Below are 21393 nucleotides of genomic sequence, written 5' to 3'. Positions count from 1 at the left end.
AGAGGAGCATACATATGCTTTAGAGGGTGCAAAAGGCGGCAGGACGTGTGCTGTTGAACATCCCTAAATTTGCCCCCACAGGGCGAGCCCTGGAAACACTTCACTGGCTCCCTATTGAGAAAAAGATATCCTTCAAAGCCCTATATTATGTTTACAGAATATTACAGGGCAAAGGCCTGAGATACCTTCTTCTGATGATCTGACCATGCCATCCTATGCGCTGTCTAAGATCTGCTGGAACAGGACTTGTCAGTGTCCCCAAATTTAACAGAAAGCGGTTTGGTGGTAACTCGTTTAGGTTCCTGGCAGCCAAACAGTGGAACTCACTTCCCTCACATCTCAGACTGGAGCCCTCTGAAACAGCTTTCTGAAAACACCTTAAAACCTGGGGGCATATTACCTAGAAATAGCGATATTTATCGCTAATCAGGGTTAGCGGGAATAATTTTATCGCCGCGCTACGACGATTTTTATCGCTGAGATACCTTGCTATCATCAAGGTTTATCTCAGAAACGATAAAAATCATTCGAAATGCGTGAATATCGCTGAAAATACAGCGATATTCACACATTATCGTGACAATGCTCTTAGCCATGTTATCCACCTCCCATTGGATAACATGGCTAAGAACTGCTCTGAGCAGGTGTTAGCTTTTGGAGATATTCGCGCTTAGCGTGAATATTTCCAAAACTACGCCTTTGTAGGTAATAGGAGATAGCGATGTTAGCGACTGTTTTCAGTCGCTAACATCTTGGCAGGCCCACTTTGCATGTCATTAACTATTCATTAACGATAAATATTGCTGACATGCAAAGCGGGCCCCAAGATGCTCGCAATCGCCTATTAGCTGTCGCTAACTGGTGTTAGCGACAGCTTGGTAATAGGGCGATCAAATTATCGCCGCTTTAGCGGGAAAAAGTCCAGCTAAAGCGGCGATAAGGGCCCTTGGTAATATGCCCCCTGGTTATTCAGGAAAAGTCTAAATCAACAGTAGTGTCCACCCAGACTTCTTTTTAAGTATCTCAGTCCTGTCGGAATTCAGCGTGGGTGTGTGTGTAAAGATAGGAGGTATCCCCGACTATAGTTCCTAAATCGGGATCAATATACTGTGTGCTAAGACAAAAATTTAGGAACCTGTGTGACAGGTGGACTTATACTGACAACAAATAGTGCTGGATATGGATACACAATACAAACTGGAACATATATTCATAAGAATTTCTTTATTAATATTTGGGTTATATTGTTATTGTGCACATTATATTACTCGTGTGTCACAATACATTACAATTTATGTATACAGTACATTAAAGTATCACAAAATACAAAATTGCATAAATACAGAGGTTAATAGTTCAATAAATATTCAGAAACATGGCTAGAGATTGACTATGTATGCTGTATATGTATGGAATTCAGCGTGGGGACACTCCGAACTGGAGTAACCAGGCGCTATACAAGCTTTCAACATAACATAACATACCACACACACACACGCACAACCTTCCAAATGTGCATCACTTTCAATCAGAAGCTGACGGAGGGTCGTGCCACAAATGCAGGTGGGCAATCACTGTTTGAGTCAAGCCCCATGTCTTTATTAGAGCGATGCACACACAACTGTTCTCTAGTATGTAATGTCTGCCATGAGTTATGTGGGCTGAAGTTTCCAGGTTCCCGTCTCTTCAGCCAAATCACTCATGGGAGCAGCGCTGGCATGTACTTTCTGTATGGGGATCAAGGAATGGATACACTGTAAACTTAAACTAGCCCTGCAAAAAATCATAATGCCAGCAGCATATTGCACCAAGTGGGCACAGGGAGCAAGGGCAACACTGTTAAGTGTTGTTGGGGAAGGATGGTCTCCCTCAATGTTTTTTTGTTTCGAAATGGACACAAATACTTAATTTTAGAGGAACTTTTTACAGCACATTTTTTTACATATATAGACAAAAATATGCAATTTACAGACATTTGCAAAGAGTAACTCATAAACGTATTATAAGTTCAGGGTCTGGCAGAGTACCTATTCCACTCACTCTCAATTCCCGTCCCCTTTCCCCTAACCACGTGAAAGGGATTGCCAGCAGAATTTCTTGGCTTATTACCAAATGCGTGCCTATGGTACCATAGGTCTCTGATGACAATTTGTTGTAAGCAGTACTAAACACAAATTGAGCTTAGGGAAATAAGTCGTCATTAGAATTTACTAGGTCAAACAAAACTCATTGGTGTTTCCAAGGTGCTTACATTTATAGTTGAAAGAGGTTGATCCAATTAAATGATACTTGCAGACTTCTGAGCGTGAGCTCTCATCGTGTGAGGTCCTTCCTGCTGGGGCTGCTCTTTTCACCGCCAGACCTCTCGGAACCCGCTTCGCGGGTCCCGCTTCGCCCGTGTGCTTGGGCGCATCGTTGTTGCTCGCTGTGACTGGGAATAGCTGGAACTGCGGAGAGCAGGGCTGCGAGCGCCAGGTGAGGATCAGGGACTCCATTGCCCAGGAGTCCCTGCGCTGACATCATCACCTGCACCTGGACGCTTTCCCTGCTTGCCCCGCCCCCTGAACACCTTCCTCCTTTATTAGGAGCAGCTTTTCCCGCTGCGCTGGAGCGCGCGGGAGGGCGCCAGGAGAAGCCCGGGACAAGGGCGGGACCGTCTGTGGCCGTCAGGGGCTGCAGGAGGCTGGGCTGGGCCCACTCTCTTTCGCCGGCTCCTTTCCGATAGTAGCCGAGCCAAGGAATAGACCACTACCATGCCCTCACCTGCACTATGTGAAACTCCATCAAGGGTGGGGGGGAGTAACACCGGGACTCTGGACAATTATTTTAAATCCGCTAAGGGAGAAGGGGGTAAAGAAAGCTCCTTGGAGAAGCGTAGGGCAGAACGCCGCCGCTCAATTGAAATCATGAAAACCAGATCCCTTAGCGAGATAATTCCCTATCCTATCTCCCAAGAGGAAGGCATCCCCAATGACAGTCAGGATCCATCAACTCAAGATGGCGTCACCCTACTGCTAAGGGATAGTATCACCACGCAGGGTACACTGTCCGAAGAGATTACGGAGGCTATACCACCTTCAACCTCTACTAACATGGCTGTTGATCTGGTCACCCAAACCCCCCCTCTAAATAAAACCAAGAAAAATAAACCCAAACACACTGTTGTGGTGGAATTGCATGGCCCCCACCCAGCAAGCGTAGAAGACAGACGATGAAGGGACAGGGGAAAACCAAAATTTCCCACTTAGATTTTGGTAAAAAACACAAGCCTGCACTCACCCCTGTTAGGGTTAGAGATAATGTGAACACTATTTCTACCAAGGATACAAGCGCTATCACTGCTGTTACGAGTAGTGACTCAGGGGCTAATCCATCCAATGAAGCTCCCCCTCTTATATCCACAGGGAGCATAGAATTTCTACTCCGTTCACTCTTGCAGCCCATTAGTGAAAGCTTGAAAAAAGTAGAGATCAGGCTTACCATCTTAGAGGCAACTCTAACTACCCTGAACACCTCGGTCAGCAAGCAGACCAGAACCATGGGGCCCAATCCCCCCACAGGAGCTCTCCCTAACAAACAAAATCCCCCTTCCAACATAGGAGACTCACAGCGCGCCAATGTGGGAGCTCCACAGGGCTCTACTACTGCCCCCCCCCTTGCAGTCACTTATGGCTATTCCAGTCCCGACCCCACGAAGCATCTCAAATAACATGCCTCCTCAGTTAATAGACCCGGCCCTCCTCAATCTAGAGCCCGGCATAAATCATGGGTTTCCCCCCATTGCTAGTATTCCCTCTCCCCCTCCTGGCCAGCCCGCCCAAAGACCGCGGAGACCAGATCTGCCACCGGAAGCCAATACTCTTATGGTGGTTTTAGCGGGTGCCCCCTCTCTACAAAGGGGTGAAAACGAAGATTTCCAATCCCTCAAGAAGAAAGTCATTAAATGGCTTAATTGGAACAGACCCCTACCACCACACTTTAATAATGAGATCATAATGGTTAGAAGGGTGCCATGGTTGGGGAAGACGAGGAAAACAATTATGGGGGACTGTATAATGGTGACTTTCAGGGACCCTTGCACTGTTTTACAAATCTGCGCTGGCTCAAACAGATCATTGGATTCCACCATACAGACCTTGCCAGTCTCCTTCTTTTTCCCACCCATCCGCATGTACGATGATCGGCCACAGAGAAACTGGACAAGGGTGGAACGGAGACCAAGATACAAAGAATATGTCCGACGTCCAAATTACCAGCCGCCGGATACACCCTATTTCCATTTCAACCGCTTTAACTGTTTGAGCGGGCTTGATGGGGTTGATTGACTGTCCACCAATAACTTCGAGACCTGGGACAATGGTTCTTGTAATCTCCTTGAGCCATCTGAATCCGTCGTGGTCAATGTTCTTGATGCAATAACTGGTCCAACACCTGGAACTGTCACCCCCCATTCTCCCATCCCGGAAACTCCATCCATTGAACATTTGAGACTAATTTGGTGGAACGTGGCCGGATTAGCTAACAAGCTGGCTGCTCAAGATTGGGAAACTTATATTGAGACTGGGGATGTTTGTATGTTCCAGGAGACCTGGGCAAGGGAAGACTATGGGCATAAAGGTTATCAGTCATTTTTTATCCCGGCCAGGTGGGAGGGCAAAGGACGCCCTTCAGGCGGGCTCACAACCTGGGTGGCATCCCACCTAGGCTGTGAGGCTACACGGTTACCGGTCCCTTCCGATGACATCCTTGTGGTTCTATTGTCCTGGCCAAATCAAGCGAGACTTGCCCTAATAAACATCTATTCTAGGCCAGTTGGAATTGCCAGGGAATCGTCCACCATAGACGAACTTTCGGATTATTTATCCGAAATACCAAGTGATCTACCCTATGTAGTGGGAGGGGACTTAAACTCCCATTTTGAGCCATTACCAGGCCTGTTAGAGGGTTTTCCAATGGAAGAAGAGGCCAGGTGGTCAGTGCCCACGGTAGAAGCTCCACCCCCCAAAGGCATGGACTCCTGTAGCATTGCAGATCACAGCCCTTACCCTAAAGTTTGGAATTAGAGCCTGTAATGGGCGTATTAGATCTGACATACCTAGCAGAACCACCTATAACAGAGTGGGAAGAGAATCTCGCTTGGATTATGTCCTGGTACAGATAGCGAACTGGCCAGCTATTCGGGACTTTAGGGTTATGGAAAGGCTAGACAGTGATCACAATGACCTTGAACTCGACCTCACCCACCCCGGCCGCCTAACCCGTGCGGCATCTGGGGAGGGGATTAAACCTGAACTTCTACTGGAAAACAACAGGAGAAGGATCAGGTAGGAACAACTGGCATCAAGTGAGGAAAAACTCCAGAGGCTTTATGCAGGGATAATCCCCATTCTGGAAACTGTGGGAGACTTGGCTACCGAGGTGGGAAATAAAGACTCACAGGCCAAACTACACCAGGCCCACGAGGATCTTATAAAGGCTGCGACTCCCGTCCTCTTTAGCAACGTGCAGAACTCAAGGAGGGGGCAGCCATATAAATCCTCATGGTACAACGTAGCCTGTAGAAGAGCAAAGGGGGAACTCCTTAGAGCGATCAAGGAGGGTCTAGGCGGGGAACAGCTAAGAGAACGTGGACGGGCATATAAAAAACTCACTGCCCACGCCAAAACCGAATGGGAAGAGAATCAATGGGAAGAGCTCACTAAGTCCCTAGTGACAAAAGATCACCGAATGTTTTGGAGAATAGTAAGCAGGGGGTCGGGGAATCTCCACTCGGCAATTGAGCCAAATATTGCACCAGAGGTGTGGCAGGCACACTTTCAATCCCTTTATAGCTCTGAACCGGGAGAACCTACCATTGACACCGGTGCTGGTTGGCCTGACTATGAGGGAGATCCAATAACACTGGGCGAGGTTAGGGTTGCAATAGCAGGACTCACCTCGGGAAAGGCGCCAGGATTGGACGGCCTACCCGGGGACCAGTTTAAGCAGGAGCCCAATGTTTGGGCGCCCTACCTTGCCGCGTTGTTCAATGGAGTTCTCAGCGGTATGGAAATCCCCAGTACTTGGCTGGGGGCGGAGGTGGTCCCTATTTTCAAAAAGGGCTCGCCTCTTCTCCCAGCCAACTGCAGACCAATCAGTCTAATCGATGTGGCACAGAAGCTGTTTGGTAGGGTATTGTTGAACCGGCTCCAAGATTGGGCAGAAGAGTTGGGTGTCCTTAGCCCGTACCAGGCGGGATTTAGAAAGGGTGTTTCCACAGTAGACCAGGTGTTCCGATTGAATATCATTTACTGGAGGGCAGCGGTATTCGAGGGTGGCAGCCTATACACAATCTTTGTGGATCTGCGGGCCGCTTTCGACTTGCTGCCCAGAGGGAAACTGTGGAGCGTCTTGGCTGAGATGGCCGTTCCCCCGGACATCCTGGTAATCTTGCAGAGATTGCATGACAATAACTATGCTCGAGTGAGGTGCGGGAGGTCCGGGGCTCTGACGATAGATTCCCAGTTGACCGAGGGGTTAGACAGGGTTGTGTGCTGGCACCGACCCTGTTCTGCCTCTTTGTCAACCGGGTGATCGCCCACCTAAATGCCACTGAATACACTGACGCCCCCAAGTTGAACGGCAGTAGGGTGCCTGCAATTATGTTTGCAGACGACACCCTGCTGCTGTCCAAAACCCCAATGGGGATACAGAGGATCCTCTATTCATTCGTGGCCTTTTGCATTGATAGAGGCTTAGAAATTAATGCGGCCAAAACTAAGTTTATGGTTCTGAACCCAAGTCATAAATCGCGGCCAAATCCGCTATTGGGAGCCTCCCGGCTCGAGAGAGTTTCCACCTTTGACTACCTTGGCGTAACTCTCAATGAAACTATGTCTTGGGGATCACACCAGAGCAGGGCCAATCTAAAATTGATACAGACCACAGGGGGTATCGCGCGGATGTTAAATGGTTCCACATACCGACCACTGGGGCCGCTCATCCAGATCTACAAGGCGCAAGCCAGGGGTGCTACTATGTATGGGGCGGAATTGTGGGGACACACATCTTGTCGTAGTCTGTCCTAACAGAGAATAAATTCATCAGACAGATAGTCGCACTTCCGCCCAGCACCCCGCTCCTCCCCCTGAGGCTAGATCTGGGTTTGCGTCCCATAGCTGACGAACTAGGCTTGAGACCCATAGCCTTCTGGCGAAGGCTGTGGAGTAGCAACAAACTTCTTGCCTATAGGGCGGAACTAATGGAGCTATTGACCCACCCAAAAGCGCTATTGATCCCCTGGATAAAATACATCCAAAACTCCTGTACGGCACTGGGGCTCCCTGACCTTTGGTCTAACCCTGCTAATGCCTCATTAAACATCTCAAGGAGAGCTCTGGCTATCGCTTATCATGAACATAAATTAGCCACGGCCCTAGACAGTCAGTGTGAAGGGTCACTAACTTCTATTTTTCTGCAAAGCAAGGACTTGTACAGGCAGTAGAGGGTTTTAGATGCCATCTCCCCCGCGCTGGCCAGGAAGCTGTTTCTCCAATGGAGATACGGCACACTGCCTCTACGATCCTTTACCAGCTCCTGGTCATCACCTCCCTCCACCAAGCAGTGCCCGGCTTGCACTGCGGCGGAGGAAAGCGATTTACACGTGGTCCTGTTTTGCCCAGCTTACAAGGCAGCGAGGAAATACTGGCTCCTACCATTGATCAGAAATCTGGGTTGTAGGGAGTACCTCCCAATGTATAGAATCCTAAAAACTGATGCCTCTAGTTTAACTGTATTTGTATTAGCAAAATTCCTCACTAATGTCTGGCACACTCGCACCCGTATTCTGAAGATGCAGGCTCCCTCTTAATCCTAAGGTTTACAGTTTTTAACGTAGTTTTATTAGTATGTAATCTCAAGGTTTTATATTGTGATTGATTATGTATGTTGATTTTATAGTGACAATACATGTTTTACTGTATATCTTTGATGGCCAATGGCCGAAATAACGATTGAATGATGATGAAAATTGCACACCTTAGTTGCAAATGGAGTAGTCAAAAGATAAGAATTGTAATGTTGCACTTTTCGGAAAATATAAATATTTGTAGTAACAGTCTAACTATTCATCGAGGTGGGAAATTTCTTATTTTAGACAAGAAACAGAAAAAGGCTCTATGCTAGGACAAAAAAAAATATCATTCTACCTAGTCAAAAATGAATTGCTCCTCTATCTCTCTTTTCTTCTCTCTTGTTTCTCATTCTAAGATATCAGTAAGGGCATTAAAGTCCTTTGCATTTTTCTGTTTTGTTCTAATAAATACCTGCAAGTGTTTGATGGACTCTGTCAGTATCTTTCTTCTCTCTTCATGCTGTAGTGAAATAGGGGTTTCTGGGACTTGCAGGCCCGATTGGAGTTCCATCACATGTCGCTGCATGTTTTCCATTGTGGAGAGCTGATACGAAAGAAACTCAGTTAATATTACAAGGAAGTAATATACTTTAATATGTTATTGAATACTGCAAATACAGGGAATTTAGTCAATATATCATATTTGCCATCAACTTAGTTTACTGAGCCTGATTTTGATACCAAGAGAATAATTAAAGTCAACAAAAGCATTCCATCCTCACTGAGTACATTGGGTTGTTGAGGGATATAAACCAACCATCACTGAACTGGTGACAGAACAATGTTCCTACACCAACATTTAGTTGATATATACCTTTTTATTCCTGTGGTAAATGCAATGTATGTAGTCTCACAAAAGGCACTATGGAGCTTGATCTAGGGTTACCAAGGAGATAGCAAAACAGGAAATATAGCAACTGTGACACTAACAGAGTCATCTACATGATCACTTGCCCCTATGAAGTGAAGTACTTAGGGATGACAATACGTAAGGTCCGTACATGGATTGTGGAGCACTGGAGTAATGTATGGTGTGCTAGAATTACAGCTAAATTGAGCCACAACTACATCACGTGAGGTCATAGAGCCATGGATTTTAAGTGAAAAGTCACAGAACAGTTGGAACCAGGTACAAGCAATGCAGAGAAAAAATTAAAAGGTGGTTTTTCCACCTTTCAACCAGTAAAACAGTACTGAACATTGAAATACCATAGGGCAGCCTGATTGGGTAGTTCTGGAGTGCATACTTACGATTGGCTAATAAACAGAAAATAATACATAATGTCTTGTACATCCAGGTAGAATATCATGAAAACTAGGCTATCTCCTTAATAAGGTTCACATAAGCCAGGGATGCATGTAGTTTGATGTCATAGGTGTCACCAACATTGATGACCAGTCGCATGCGAGCAGGAAGTCCCTCACATGAACATGTAATAAATCGCCCAAATGACTACACAATGATGTCGATAGATTGCCAAAAGGGCCAATCACATGCAACAAGAAAGTGGGAGGAGACATTCCCACTGGACCATAAGACCAGCGGCTCTGTAGGGTGCATGCGCCCTTCTCCGTGCAGTCATGTTGCCTGAAGCACACAGTCTCTTGTCTGAAGCACGCACACACCATGATACAGCAAAGAGAGACCATCAAAAAGCAAATGTTTTTTCTCAACTAGGCTTTTCAGCTTGGACCCTGTAATCTTTGTATTCACTGCAATTTCGCCTTAGGCACACAAAACTGACCATAATGTATATTTTCCTGTAGGGAGCTTGGGTGGAAGCTATTAGACCTTAATAGGTTGCTCCTTTTTGTCGGTTTTGTATGGGTTACAGATTTCAACTTCCCCCCTTCCATTGTGATTTTCACGTCAAGAAATACCATTTCCATGCTGCTCATGGTCAAAGTGAATTTGATGTTACGGCTGCACGCATTGAGCCAATTGATAAAGGATGTGGCTGTGTGTGTGTGTACCCCTACAACACCACTAGCACATCATCAATATACCTTTTCCATGTCACTATCCCTGATCTAAAAGCATTGGTCTTATTCAGTACAAACTTTGATTCAAAGTTATGTACATACAGAACCTCCAGGCTCGGGGGAAGAGCACTGCCCATAGAGGTCCCATGGGTCTGTAGGTACAGCTGATTCTTAAACTGAAAGAAGTTCTTGCAGAGGGCCAATCAGGCACACTCAAAGACAAAGTGTCATATTTCCACTCTTCCAAGAATAGCACCTCTTCTAAAGCCAATAAGGTTTCCACTTTTGGGAGGCTCGTATAAAGGCCTTCGATGTCTAAACCATACAGGAGTTGTCTACTTGCATCAAAGTTCAAGTCCTCAATCAATCTCAGGAGATCTTTTGCATCTTTGAGATAAGTCAGCGTCTTCTGGACTATAGGTCTCAGATCGAAGTCACAGAAGCATGATAAGGGTTCTAACACTGACCATAGCCCTTAGACTATAGGTCTCCCTGGTAGGAAGATCATATTTTTATGGATCTTGGGAAGGGTATAAAAGTAGGTGGTAACTGAATGGTGGTTCACCAAGAATTCTGCTCCTCATATTTAGAGACACACCCCCTATCTCTGCTCCCTCAACCATACATTTAATCGAATTGAAAAGGGCTTCTGTGGGGTCAGTTTCAAGGGGTTGGTAGTTCTTACGGTCATCCAACAGTCTCAAATGCTTGGTCCTATAATCACCTTTTGTCAAATGACTACTGCCCCACCCTTATCTGCCAGTTTGAATGCAATATCTCAATTGTTCTTGAGCTCCGTTAAGGCATCCCTTTCTATTCGCAGGAGATTGTCAAATAGCTTTGTTGTAGGTTATTCCTCAATCTCTTTCAATACTGCCTGCTCAAATGTACGTTTTTTAGTGGGGTGCTCATAGTCAGTGGACAGAAGTTGGCCTTTATCCTAAGGACTGTGTCTTTCTGATTCTGTGTGTATGATTTTTTCTTGAAAAAACGTTTGCGCCTTAATGCTCAGAAAAACTCATGTAACTCTTTATATAATTTGAACGGGTTCACCATTGGTGTGGGTACATACCCTAGCCCTTTGTTGAAAATCTCCTTTTGAGATTTCGTCAGAGATTTGCCACTGAGGTTCACGCCTAGTTCGCACTCGTACTTGGGTCCTTCGGGGTTTGTCTGGACATGCTCTGAGTGTGCACTTTAGGTTCCACATCTTCCCATGAGAATCACAAAAACCTTCTCTACCCTTTTGTGGTGCCTGGGCTTTTCTGTAAAAAAGGCCTGGTATGGTGTGGATATCTCTGCCGTCCAGCCTAATTGCAAGAAACTGGTCAGCCCATATATAGGACTGAAGGTACGAAAAACATATTACAGATTGAGTTTATTTTACAAAAAACCCAAAACAAACAAACTGAATAGGTTTGTCAGAACCCATTTGTGCTAAATCTGTGTTTGTGGTGTCATTTTGACTGTGTGAATATTTTTGTCAGGAGACTGTATGGAAAATGACCTTTAGTGTGTAATATATCCTTCCAAGAATACAGCATGATTGTATGTTTGAATTAGCAAGCTTAACACACTGCACAATGTTACCAATATGCACTCATTCACAAATGAATGGGTATGGATCAATGTTGTGGCAGGAGTTAAAAATCCTATCACTTATGTGGCTTAGGTTGAGTTCCGTTATTCATTTTTGCTGGAGCTGAAGCAGTGATAAATGCCTGTGGGCGGCTATTACTGCTACCTAGGCACTAAACACCATTTTGTGAAACTTTGTTTAAAAATAATTCATAGGATAGTCAATGATGCTATTATTACTTTCAGGGAATGCTCACAACTTGGGTGTATGTCAAACTATCAATATTAGTTATAAAAAAATTCATTATAAAAAATATCATTTTAAAAATCAAGTTTCACAGATATCGCTTCATTGTCATCATTATCATCGTTTAGATTTTCTATTATTAACTCTAAGGAGACTAACTATTTCTCATCACAGTACTTAAAGAACAGTGTGAGTCATATATGAGAAACAAGCAACTTCACTAAACCTTTAAATTTAATATAAAATTTAGTCATTGCCCATTGTCACTCTTACGGATATGGCTAGGGTTCAGAGTCATGTGGATTACTGGAAACTAATTAGAACATTAAGGGGGAGATTTACAAACATTTTGCTCTGGTTTAGCGTCACAAAAGTGACACTAACCAGTGCAACATGTTTTTTTTTTGCTATTTACTTTCCAGAGCAAAACATTTTTTGCGCTAGAAATACCCTTAAAGTAGTGCAAAGCACTGCTTTGCGCTACTTAGCGCTGAGTGAGCATTACATGGGTGGAACATGGGCATTCCCATGCAACCACCCATGCCTTTTGACGCAAAGCCATATTTACAAAGATTTGTAGACATGGTTTTGCGCCAAAATGTAATGGCCTTTCAAAGGAGACACTAACAGGAAAAATGCTTTCTTTTCTCAGTGCTTTTCCGACTTTACATGCGTGCTGCACTGTGCAACACGCATTCAAAGTGGGAAAAGCTTTCCAGCGTGTCTAGGCATAGTATTTTGTACAAGAAGGGTCCCCTTCCTGTTTAGAACCTTTGTTAGACTCATGCACACACCCTTGTGCTATGGTGCTAAGGTGTGTGCATGGCGCACAGCACTGAAATTAGCACCGGCGCAAGCTAAAGGAGAGGAGAAAGCCATATTTCTGAAGATATAGCACTCTACTGCTCTCTCCCTGTTGTGCAATGCAGTACAGCCTCGCGGGGAGCTGCGCTGCACTGCTTGACTTTTTTGTAAATCTCCCCCAAGTCTTTGTGCCTTTTCCTTGTAGAGTCCTTGCAGTTTGTGACTATACTACGCATTGCTGAATTTTCAACCATCAAAATTGCCCACCCATCTGGAACACTAATGACTTCCAATGTAAGCACATATTTTTAGATCTTCAAGCGGGGCCGACTTTAATGCTGGTGGGACAATCATTTTTGCTCCCCCATGACTCCATCCTAGAATTTACACACTGCCACCTGACAAAAATTCCCCTCATCTTTCCATAGACTCTCTCTCACACTTCATTTGTTTTAAAGTTCTGGTAAACGCAAGCTTTACTAATCCACAGAGCTATCAACATAAAATACAGATCTGTTCTCTGCAGCAGGCGTATTAATCGTCTGCGCTACTGTTAGACCTGGCACCTTGGCGTGAGTCTCCCTTCCACTTTTTGCTGATGTGCCTCATGTGTTTCTGCTGGTGTTAGCTGCTCAGAGCACTGTGCCACTGCCAATCAGTGCCACAGTGCAAGTGCTCCCTAGGTAAAGTGAATATGTTAATTGGTTTTCCATGATTGGCTTATTTGGTTTACTGTCTGACCCCAGTAAAGTGCACCAGGAGTGCCCAGGGCTTGTAAATCCAAATGCTGCTAGTGGTCCTGCAGCACTGGTTGTGCCACCCAAAGAAGAAGCTCTGTAAAATGTGCCTAAGGTCTGTCATTGCAGAACCCGCGTGCATTCTGGTACTGTCATGCTGACTGGGCAGGTGCATTCCCTTGCCAATCCCTAAACCTTCCCTTTACTTCATGTGAGTCACCCCTATGGTAGGCCCAAGGCAGGGTGCATTGTAAGCATAAGGTAGGACAAGCCCTGATGTGTGTGGCATGTCCTAATAGTGAATTACAGCCATTTTCGTTTTTCACTATTGTGAGGCTACCTGTTCTCATAGGCCAGAATGGACTGCTGGAATTGTTACACTCTATAATCCTAGCAGGCTCAGGGAAGATGGTAGAAATTCGAGTTTGGTATGCCTAAACTCAGAATAATAAAATACATCTTTTAGCAAAGTTTATTTTAATGTTCTTTGTTTGCAAATACCACTTTTAGAAAGTTAGTATTTGCTTGCCTAACCATTTCAGCCCACCTCTGCTCTGATGTGTATCTGCTGTCTGGTTTCTGTGAGGTGACAGGGCTGGGGGGATTCTAGGAGACAGTCTGGGCCGCCAGGTGGTGAATAGAAAGATTACACCAGGATGGGTGGGAGGAGTGCCCCTTGACTCTGAATAGGGCTGTGCTCTGTCACCACAATGCTGGCTCCACCTCCTGTGGAGTGTCTGATGTCTTCACCCTGTACCTTGTGAAGAGAGAGGGAAGACTGTCAACACAGTACTCCTGGACTGTACTTGTTGACCACAATGCTGGCTCCACCTCCTAGGGAGTTTGTGATGTCTCTGCCCTGCACCCTGAAAGAAGACGGCAGCCTCATGTCAACAAAGTGCTCCAAAGCTGAATTGAACTAAGCAAAGGCCCCCTGGCCTCAAGGAACAAAGGATTTGCAATATAAATATAGGAGCCCTGCTCCTAAGAAATCAGATCCTGTTTAAGCCAAGAAGAACCTCTGCCCGACGAGAAGGACCTGGAAAAGCTGCATGGAGGAGTACTGTCTCTGACCTGGGAAACTGGCCTGTGGTGGGCGCCTTGCTGCAAGAAGGAGAGGAAAAGACTGAAGTGACTTTGTATCAACTTGTGCATTTTTTGAACAATCTCCAAGGGCTTGTGTGCGATTTGCCCCCTGAATAGAGTCCCAGGACCATTGGACTCCGCCTGCCTTGAACCCGAGCCGCTGGAAATTGCCAATCTTCCCCTGCTGCTGGAGCTGCCAGCCAAGTGTGCCCCGTACCCCTGGACAGCCATTAAGCCGTACCTGTAACCGCCCGCCCGTGTGAACCGCTCGCCTACGAGCCGCACTCTCACCGTCCCGCTGGGCCGCCCGCACCCGCTTCACCCTCCTCCGAGAACCGCACTGCTCGCAGCGTCCCCGCTGTGGGAAACCTTGAAGGGAGTGCATCGCAAGTTCGGCCCGTACGCAAGAAGGGTACTGGCCCCCTTTCACCGTGCACCAGAGAACAGCAGCCCTGCACGGAAGGAGACGACTCGTACATCGAAGCGTACCAGCTCCTAGACGTCGCGCTGCTGACAGAAAGGAAAGTCATCCCCCGCTCGATAGGCACGACACGGACGAACGTCACGCACGCCGGAGGCTCCACGCCTAGGACCACCTGGGTCGCTCCCCGGGCGCATCTGCTCGAATGTCTCGGACCGAGACACCTGCGCGAGCCAGACACTTACCAATGGGAGAGGGGCTGCCGAATTGCTCCTAGGACGCCTCGCCTACGCACGCCTCATCCGCGTCCACAATTCTACACTAAAAAAGGTACTGTGAGAGCCGTATTCTGAATCGTGCGCACCGGACCCGAGAGTCCGCAACATTGTTTTAACCCTTTTGTTGATGGTAGGATCTGTCCCGCAACGTTCCGCACAGTCAGCACGACCCGCATAAGCCTAAATGAGACCCATTTCTTTTAAATAATCATATTCTTGCATAAAAAGTATTGTGGCCTGATTTGAAACGTTACCTGGGTCTTGAATTAAGTCTGCTTGATATATATACATAAAATACCTATTTTTTATATAAAACCTAGACTGGTGTCCTTTTGTGGTGGATCATTGAATTAGTGTATGTTGTCATAAATGCTTAACCCATAACGCTCTGAAGTTTAGCCTTGTCTGCTCGCACCACGCAACCTAGAGGGTGAGCAGGGGTTATTTTAAAGAATAAGTCCATTGCCCTGACTAGAGGAGAGGGTCCCTGCTTGTCACAAGTACTTACGTACATACGTGAAGTAGTGTGGCTCACTGGTTAGAGGCGGCAGACCCGAGAGCATAGGACGGCCCGGGACCAGGGTTCGATTCCCGGCGCGGCAGGTTTCTGGACCAGGGTCAGCGGACTCGATAATTCTCTCACCTCGGTGCCCACTCTGATCAGCGATCACACTCGGCAACTCTGGGCATTAACTTGCCTCATCTTCACTAACGGCCCCACCAGACCGCCGGGGATGCCTGGTCTCACCCTGGAGATACCCATTAAGGGACCATCTCTCAGGGAAGCCAGGAAGGGTTTCGCAGCGGTCGAAGCGCCTTGGGACCCTCCGGGTAAGTAGTGCGCTATATAAATGCCTATACATTTACATACATACATTTACATTAACATTTACATTTACCTGTGCCAACCAGAGACCCCCAAATCTAACAGCTACTTTACAGTGAGTCAAAACTGCCACTAGGCAAAACTACGATCTCTCTATTTCTCTCGCAGGAACATTAAACACAAGAGTTATTTCGACATTTTTATTGCTGCCTGAAAGCTGGACACACAAGAAACTCTGCAGCAGTTGCTTTTAAAACATAATTTATTGCTAAACACAGCGCCCTCACCCTACCCAGATGTCAGTGCCCCCCTCCCTCCAAGTCAGCGCCAAGAGCGGCCACATCCCTCACACTGCCACAAAGCCATCCCTGTCATGAAGCCAGCCACCAAAAGGATGGAGTTGTTACTAATTAGGGAAAAAGGCTTACACCAGTACTGTCCAAACCATCAACTGCAGGAACAGAAAGGTACACCCGCTGCCTAGCCTTATGCACATTGATCTCTAAACAATGCCTGTTAAAGAGGTAGTAAGAGCTCTTCAAAAAGGATACATCTACCTGGAGTCATTGAGTAATACCCTTTATGTTGTCTAAGACCATGACATACTGAAACAAATAGGATGAAACACCCAGGAACTAAACTAAAACAGCACAATACCAAAAAATTGCAATAAAATAGACGCAGAAGTTCAATACTCTGCTAGGATACCACTTTACACTTGCTATCTAGGCACAATGACATTACCTACCATAACAACCCAGGAGAATGTGGAGAATAAACACTGTCTTAACACGCCACAATAAAGAAACATCAATATGAGGAAGTAGAAAGCAATCAGTCTGACTCTCATAAGCGATGACCAGTATAGTGGGATTTGCACTAAATAACCAAAACAAGAACCACTGGAAATGTGAATCATTATAGGTAGCTAGCGTGGCAATGGATATGTATTTGTGTTGAAGTAAAGAACTGTATAATAATATTGGATAATAATATTGGAAAAATAATATTGGAGGGGGTTAAAGGTCAGGTGAATGTTGCACTGTCAAGCCAGACCAAAAATGCATGTATTTTAAAGGTTACCCTCCTAACATCTGTGCTGTTGGCAGACAAAAATAAAACACATTATCTGCTTATCTAAGACACTTTATTAGCATTATAATGTCATCTGCGTTCCTCTGAAATTTCAACCTCAGACAACTGGATAAATTAACTAAATGATCGCAGCTGCATGGAGGGCAAACCCTTTTTCATCAAAGCACACAACTTCTGCCCAATCAAGACATGTAATTCTGGCTCCCAACATCTGGGCAGAGCCAAAGCGCTTCTCTAGTGATGCACACATATTTGTCTGCTGATAGCTGCCTGCGCTGTCCAGCCAGACCATAAAAAGTAGTATTACAAGGAGAGGAGGGGTGATATGGCAGTGGCATTGCAATAAAAACAAACATTGGCAATGTCAATAGGTCTCGCATTTGATTGAGTTAGAGCTATTGTTGTTGTAATTATATTGGGGCATATTATCAAGGACAGGCGATACATTATCGCCGCTTTTATCGGCAGGAAACTACTGATAAAGCGGCGATAATGGCCTTGATAATATGCTCTATCAATTCCAATCGAAGCCCATGTTAGATGTATTCACATCTAACATGGTCTTCAATTGACTCAATAAATGTGCACAAGTTGTGTGATCTAAGCATTAAAAGAATTGCCATAAAACCAATTTGAATAAATTGGCTGCACTTCACAGTTGTATACTCTGTAGTTTTAGTGGTTTACTCACCTGAGCGAGCAAAGGGACTAGATGACGGCTTCAACACTCTATAACTTGAAAGAGAAGGAAACCGTGAAATGATGGTTCGCAGTAAGCTTAGGTCACAATAGATGTATGCCGGAGCTGCCTGAAGACCAATAACAAACCCGATTTTGTAAACTTTTGCAGCAAGACGTTGAGGCGCCAGCTCTCTTTCTTGGATGCCTGAAACTGGAAGGGGGACACACCTGCCGTTCTGTAAGTATTTTGGGGATGATTTATGTTGGGAATGCGCCACGTTTGCGTCACGCAACTGCGGCGTAAACGTGGCGCATCCCTACGACCCATTTACAACGTGACGCATCTAGGCAGATGCGTCACGTTGTAAAGCCCTGCGCCACGTGTGGGCGTTCCGGCGCAGGGTGGGCGTTCCGGGGCAGGTGCGCCTCGCAAAAGTGGCTGAGTGAAATCTATAAGATTTCACTCAGTCACTTTCAGGCCAATGCTGCGTCAAATCCCTGCGCCTGCTTGAAGCCGGCGTAGGTCTTGACGCAGCATTGTAAAGATGAGGCACCTCCGAGCCTTGCTGGAGCTGCGTCGCGCTTGCGACGCAACTCCAGCAATGCGTCACTTTTACGGCACAGATGCGTGACGCATCTGTGCCATTTTTGCCCCATGGTGCGCTGCATTGTAAATGCGGCGCACCATGGGTGGCGGAGCAGCGGCGCAAAATAACTGGCGCATCCCTGGGGATGCGCCAGTTATCATAAATCTGCCCCTTCGTCCTTTAGGGCTGGTGTACAAATGCAGAACAAATATTTCTAGCGGGGGCTCGGAAGCATACTCGGAAGCATACTCCAGACAGGGCTTGAAAAACCCAGAGGCTCTCTAAATACAAAGTGGCAGATTTACAAGCCCCTTGCATCATTTTTGCGCTGCCGTTGTGTCACTTTTTGTGATGCACCGGCGCCATGAAAATGCGGCCCATTTACAACATGACACATCTAGGGAGAAGCGAAAAGTTGTAAAGCCCTGTATCACATTATACCTGTTGATGTATGTAAAATTATTCACCACCTCCCAATTACAGTTATCATCACACCCAATCCCATTTGCAATACCAATAATCAGTCGGTTGGCAGTGTAGAAGGTCCAAGCATTTATTATACAAAGACAAACTCTGCCAGAGGAGCTCCTTGGGACCTAACCCCACGAGGTCCGCAAGAAGACTGCTGGCACACTGTCAGAACATCACATATATACAGTTGCATTTGCAGAATCATTGCCCAAGATGGAAAAATACAAGTTGGTACAACTGTGCGAGAGAAGGAAAGGCCATATATGGCACACAAAGCACTCTTGGTTTCGCTCATCCTAGATTAGCAAGGTCGAACGGTTGACTACCCTCTACCAGCTCTGAGACAGTCCGCCCCGCACCCCTCCCGGAATGTGCTTATCAGGCCTTCTCCTGCTACCTACAACCTTGACAGGCCTAACGAGCTGAAACAGCAATTCTGCAACAGTTGGGTTATTTCTCGGGAGAACGACTTCGGTGAAGGGAATGAACGGGGTCTGTTAATGTAAGGCTTCGAGCGAGGCCACAAAATGCCGTCGGTCAAGTCAAAAAGAGCGTAAAATGCAGAGAGTGGTGCAAGCTTGGAATCTAAAATACCGCAATGTTGATTTATGTCAATGTTTGCGTGCGTATGCTAAAACATTTAGATACATCATGCTAATTCTAATACATCGATTATAGGAACTATACAGTTATACCTTGATGCCAGATCCTCAAACCCTCCTTTTAGCGTGGTGTAGCTAAATAGATAGGACAGAAAAGCTAATCTTCAAAAATATCTTCATTTATGGTCATCAGCTCATTTATCTCCTGTTGCAACATCTGAGCTTTAGAAGGGACCTTGTTTGGTATACACATGGTAGCGATCCTGGAGGCACAGTAGGAACAACATGTCGGGCCGCACTGCAACAGGACGCAGCAGGTAAAAATGATACCGGCTGCTCCGCCCAGAATTAACAAAATCTTCCATCCCCAGGTGGTCAGAAGTCCCCAGAGCCACCCAGACAGTGACCAGGAACCATTATCGACATGCATATCAGAGGCAATGCGATGCAATTTCTGAATGGCCAAATGAACAGAGGGGGCGGAGTCAGGAATATACACGCAGCAAGAGCTGCCAAACATGCGGCATGCTCCACCGCGGTCAGCTAAGATAACGTCTAAAACCATATGGTTTTGGAGCGCAACTAGCCTCGTCGCCTGAAGCTCAGCCCTAAGGTTGGTCATGATGTCAGTAGTTATATTAATTACATTTTCCACTATCCTGGACAGTCTTCGAATTTCTCTGCTATTAAAAATTGGGCCCCAGAAAGGTACTAACCCGTTGCTAAAATCTGTGAATTGCTGCAAAGAGGTGTCCGTTTGGTCGACCTCAGTCTTAATAAGCTGCCTGCGCTGCCTTTGGGGCACCATTGAAGGCGTTGGGACCATGGAACGCAACCGGTGTGTACGATGGTAATCCGAAGGTGCTATGTATACAGGCGGATAGAGGAAGGACATGTAACACCGTCCTGCCCAATTTCGTGGTAACCAAGTGTATGCATTTTCACCACAGACGAAATAAACATTGGGCGGGGTGACCAACGGAGGGCAAATGCGTTTTCGTAACCGATAGGTGTAGTTGCAAATGCTCTCCCCAACCTGCACCCTGCCTATCCCTTGTACACAAAATACTGAGGAAACATTCAGGATAGGAATAGGTACAGCACGATCTCTAGTAACAATTCGCTCAAGAAACAGCTGGAAGTATTGGGATGCATTAAAATTCCTAAAGTCATAAAGTTCTTCCTCCATCCAAGCCTCGTCTCTTACTGCTAAATATTTCTGCATACAAGCCTGCGGGTCTATATATCCCCGCCCCCCACGACCACTTTTATTAAAGCCATAATGTGCATCAATGTATTCCAACACCAAGTTATGCTCATTGTAATCCAAAGTTTTTCGCTGCTCACCCCAATCGCGGTATATAGCCGAAAACAGCCTAAACCATGCTTCACAGCTTCCTAAATAGGTCATGGGTAAGGAGAGGAATAAATCATGATTATGAACCACCGAGGGCAAGAGCCCACACACCCAGCAATCAGTAGTGTTAGCAACACTGTGAGTTTGATGGAGCATCTCAACAAAAACATTTTTGGCATAAGTCTGGCGATGGCGCTCCTTGTGGGGTGCTAAAGTGTATAGGAGATGCTCAGAGGGGGCAACAGTGGTTGGTAGAAATTTCTGCAAAGGGTACTCATATTCCAAATAGACGAATAAACCCATGAACACAGCTATTATGCTTTGTTTCTCTGTCAGATCAACCCAGCAATTATTCTCATCCAGTCTTCCTACCTCCTTTTCCCATTTCTCCAATTCGGCAGGTGTAGCTTCCTGCTGTAACACCCTCACACTTTCCATGGTGTTATCGAACAACTCAGAGTCCTCCACCCACCTTGCAGAAGTATTCACAAACATTTTTGACATTAAGGACTGTGCTGTCTGCTTGGCCACCTGATCCGCAAAGGCATTCCCTTCCCCCACCTCATCTACTATTGCTTTATGCGCACTGCATTTAATGATGGCTACTTTCTTAGGTAAGGTGAGGGCATCTAACAATTGTAGCACCAGGGGACCATTCTGTATCTTTTGACCATGGGAAGTAAGAAAACCCCGCTCCCTCCACAGCCGCCCAAAGCTATGGGCCACGCCAAAGGCGTATTGGCTGTCAG

General features: G+C 46.0%; 1 protein-coding gene across 1 annotated transcript in view; it reads right to left on the bottom strand.

Moving 5' to 3' along the window:
• Positions 1–21393, bottom strand: part of LOC147710990 (uncharacterized) — a 151037-nt gene that overhangs the window by 52161 nt on the left and 77483 nt on the right. Inside the window, exon 9 of the mRNA XM_086920088.1 lies at positions 8304–8435. Within this exon, the coding sequence (XP_086776214.1) occupies positions 8304–8435 (132 nt within the window). The remainder of the gene's footprint in view (positions 1–8303; positions 8436–21393) is intronic.

This window comes from Lissotriton vulgaris, chromosome 5 (assembly GCF_964263255.1).
Source record: "Lissotriton vulgaris chromosome 5, aLisVul1.2, whole genome shotgun sequence".
Lineage (NCBI taxonomy): Eukaryota > Metazoa > Chordata > Amphibia > Caudata > Salamandridae > Lissotriton > Lissotriton vulgaris.
Note: the sequence above shows the minus strand (reverse complement) of the source record. Positions and strands in the feature narration are given on the sequence as shown.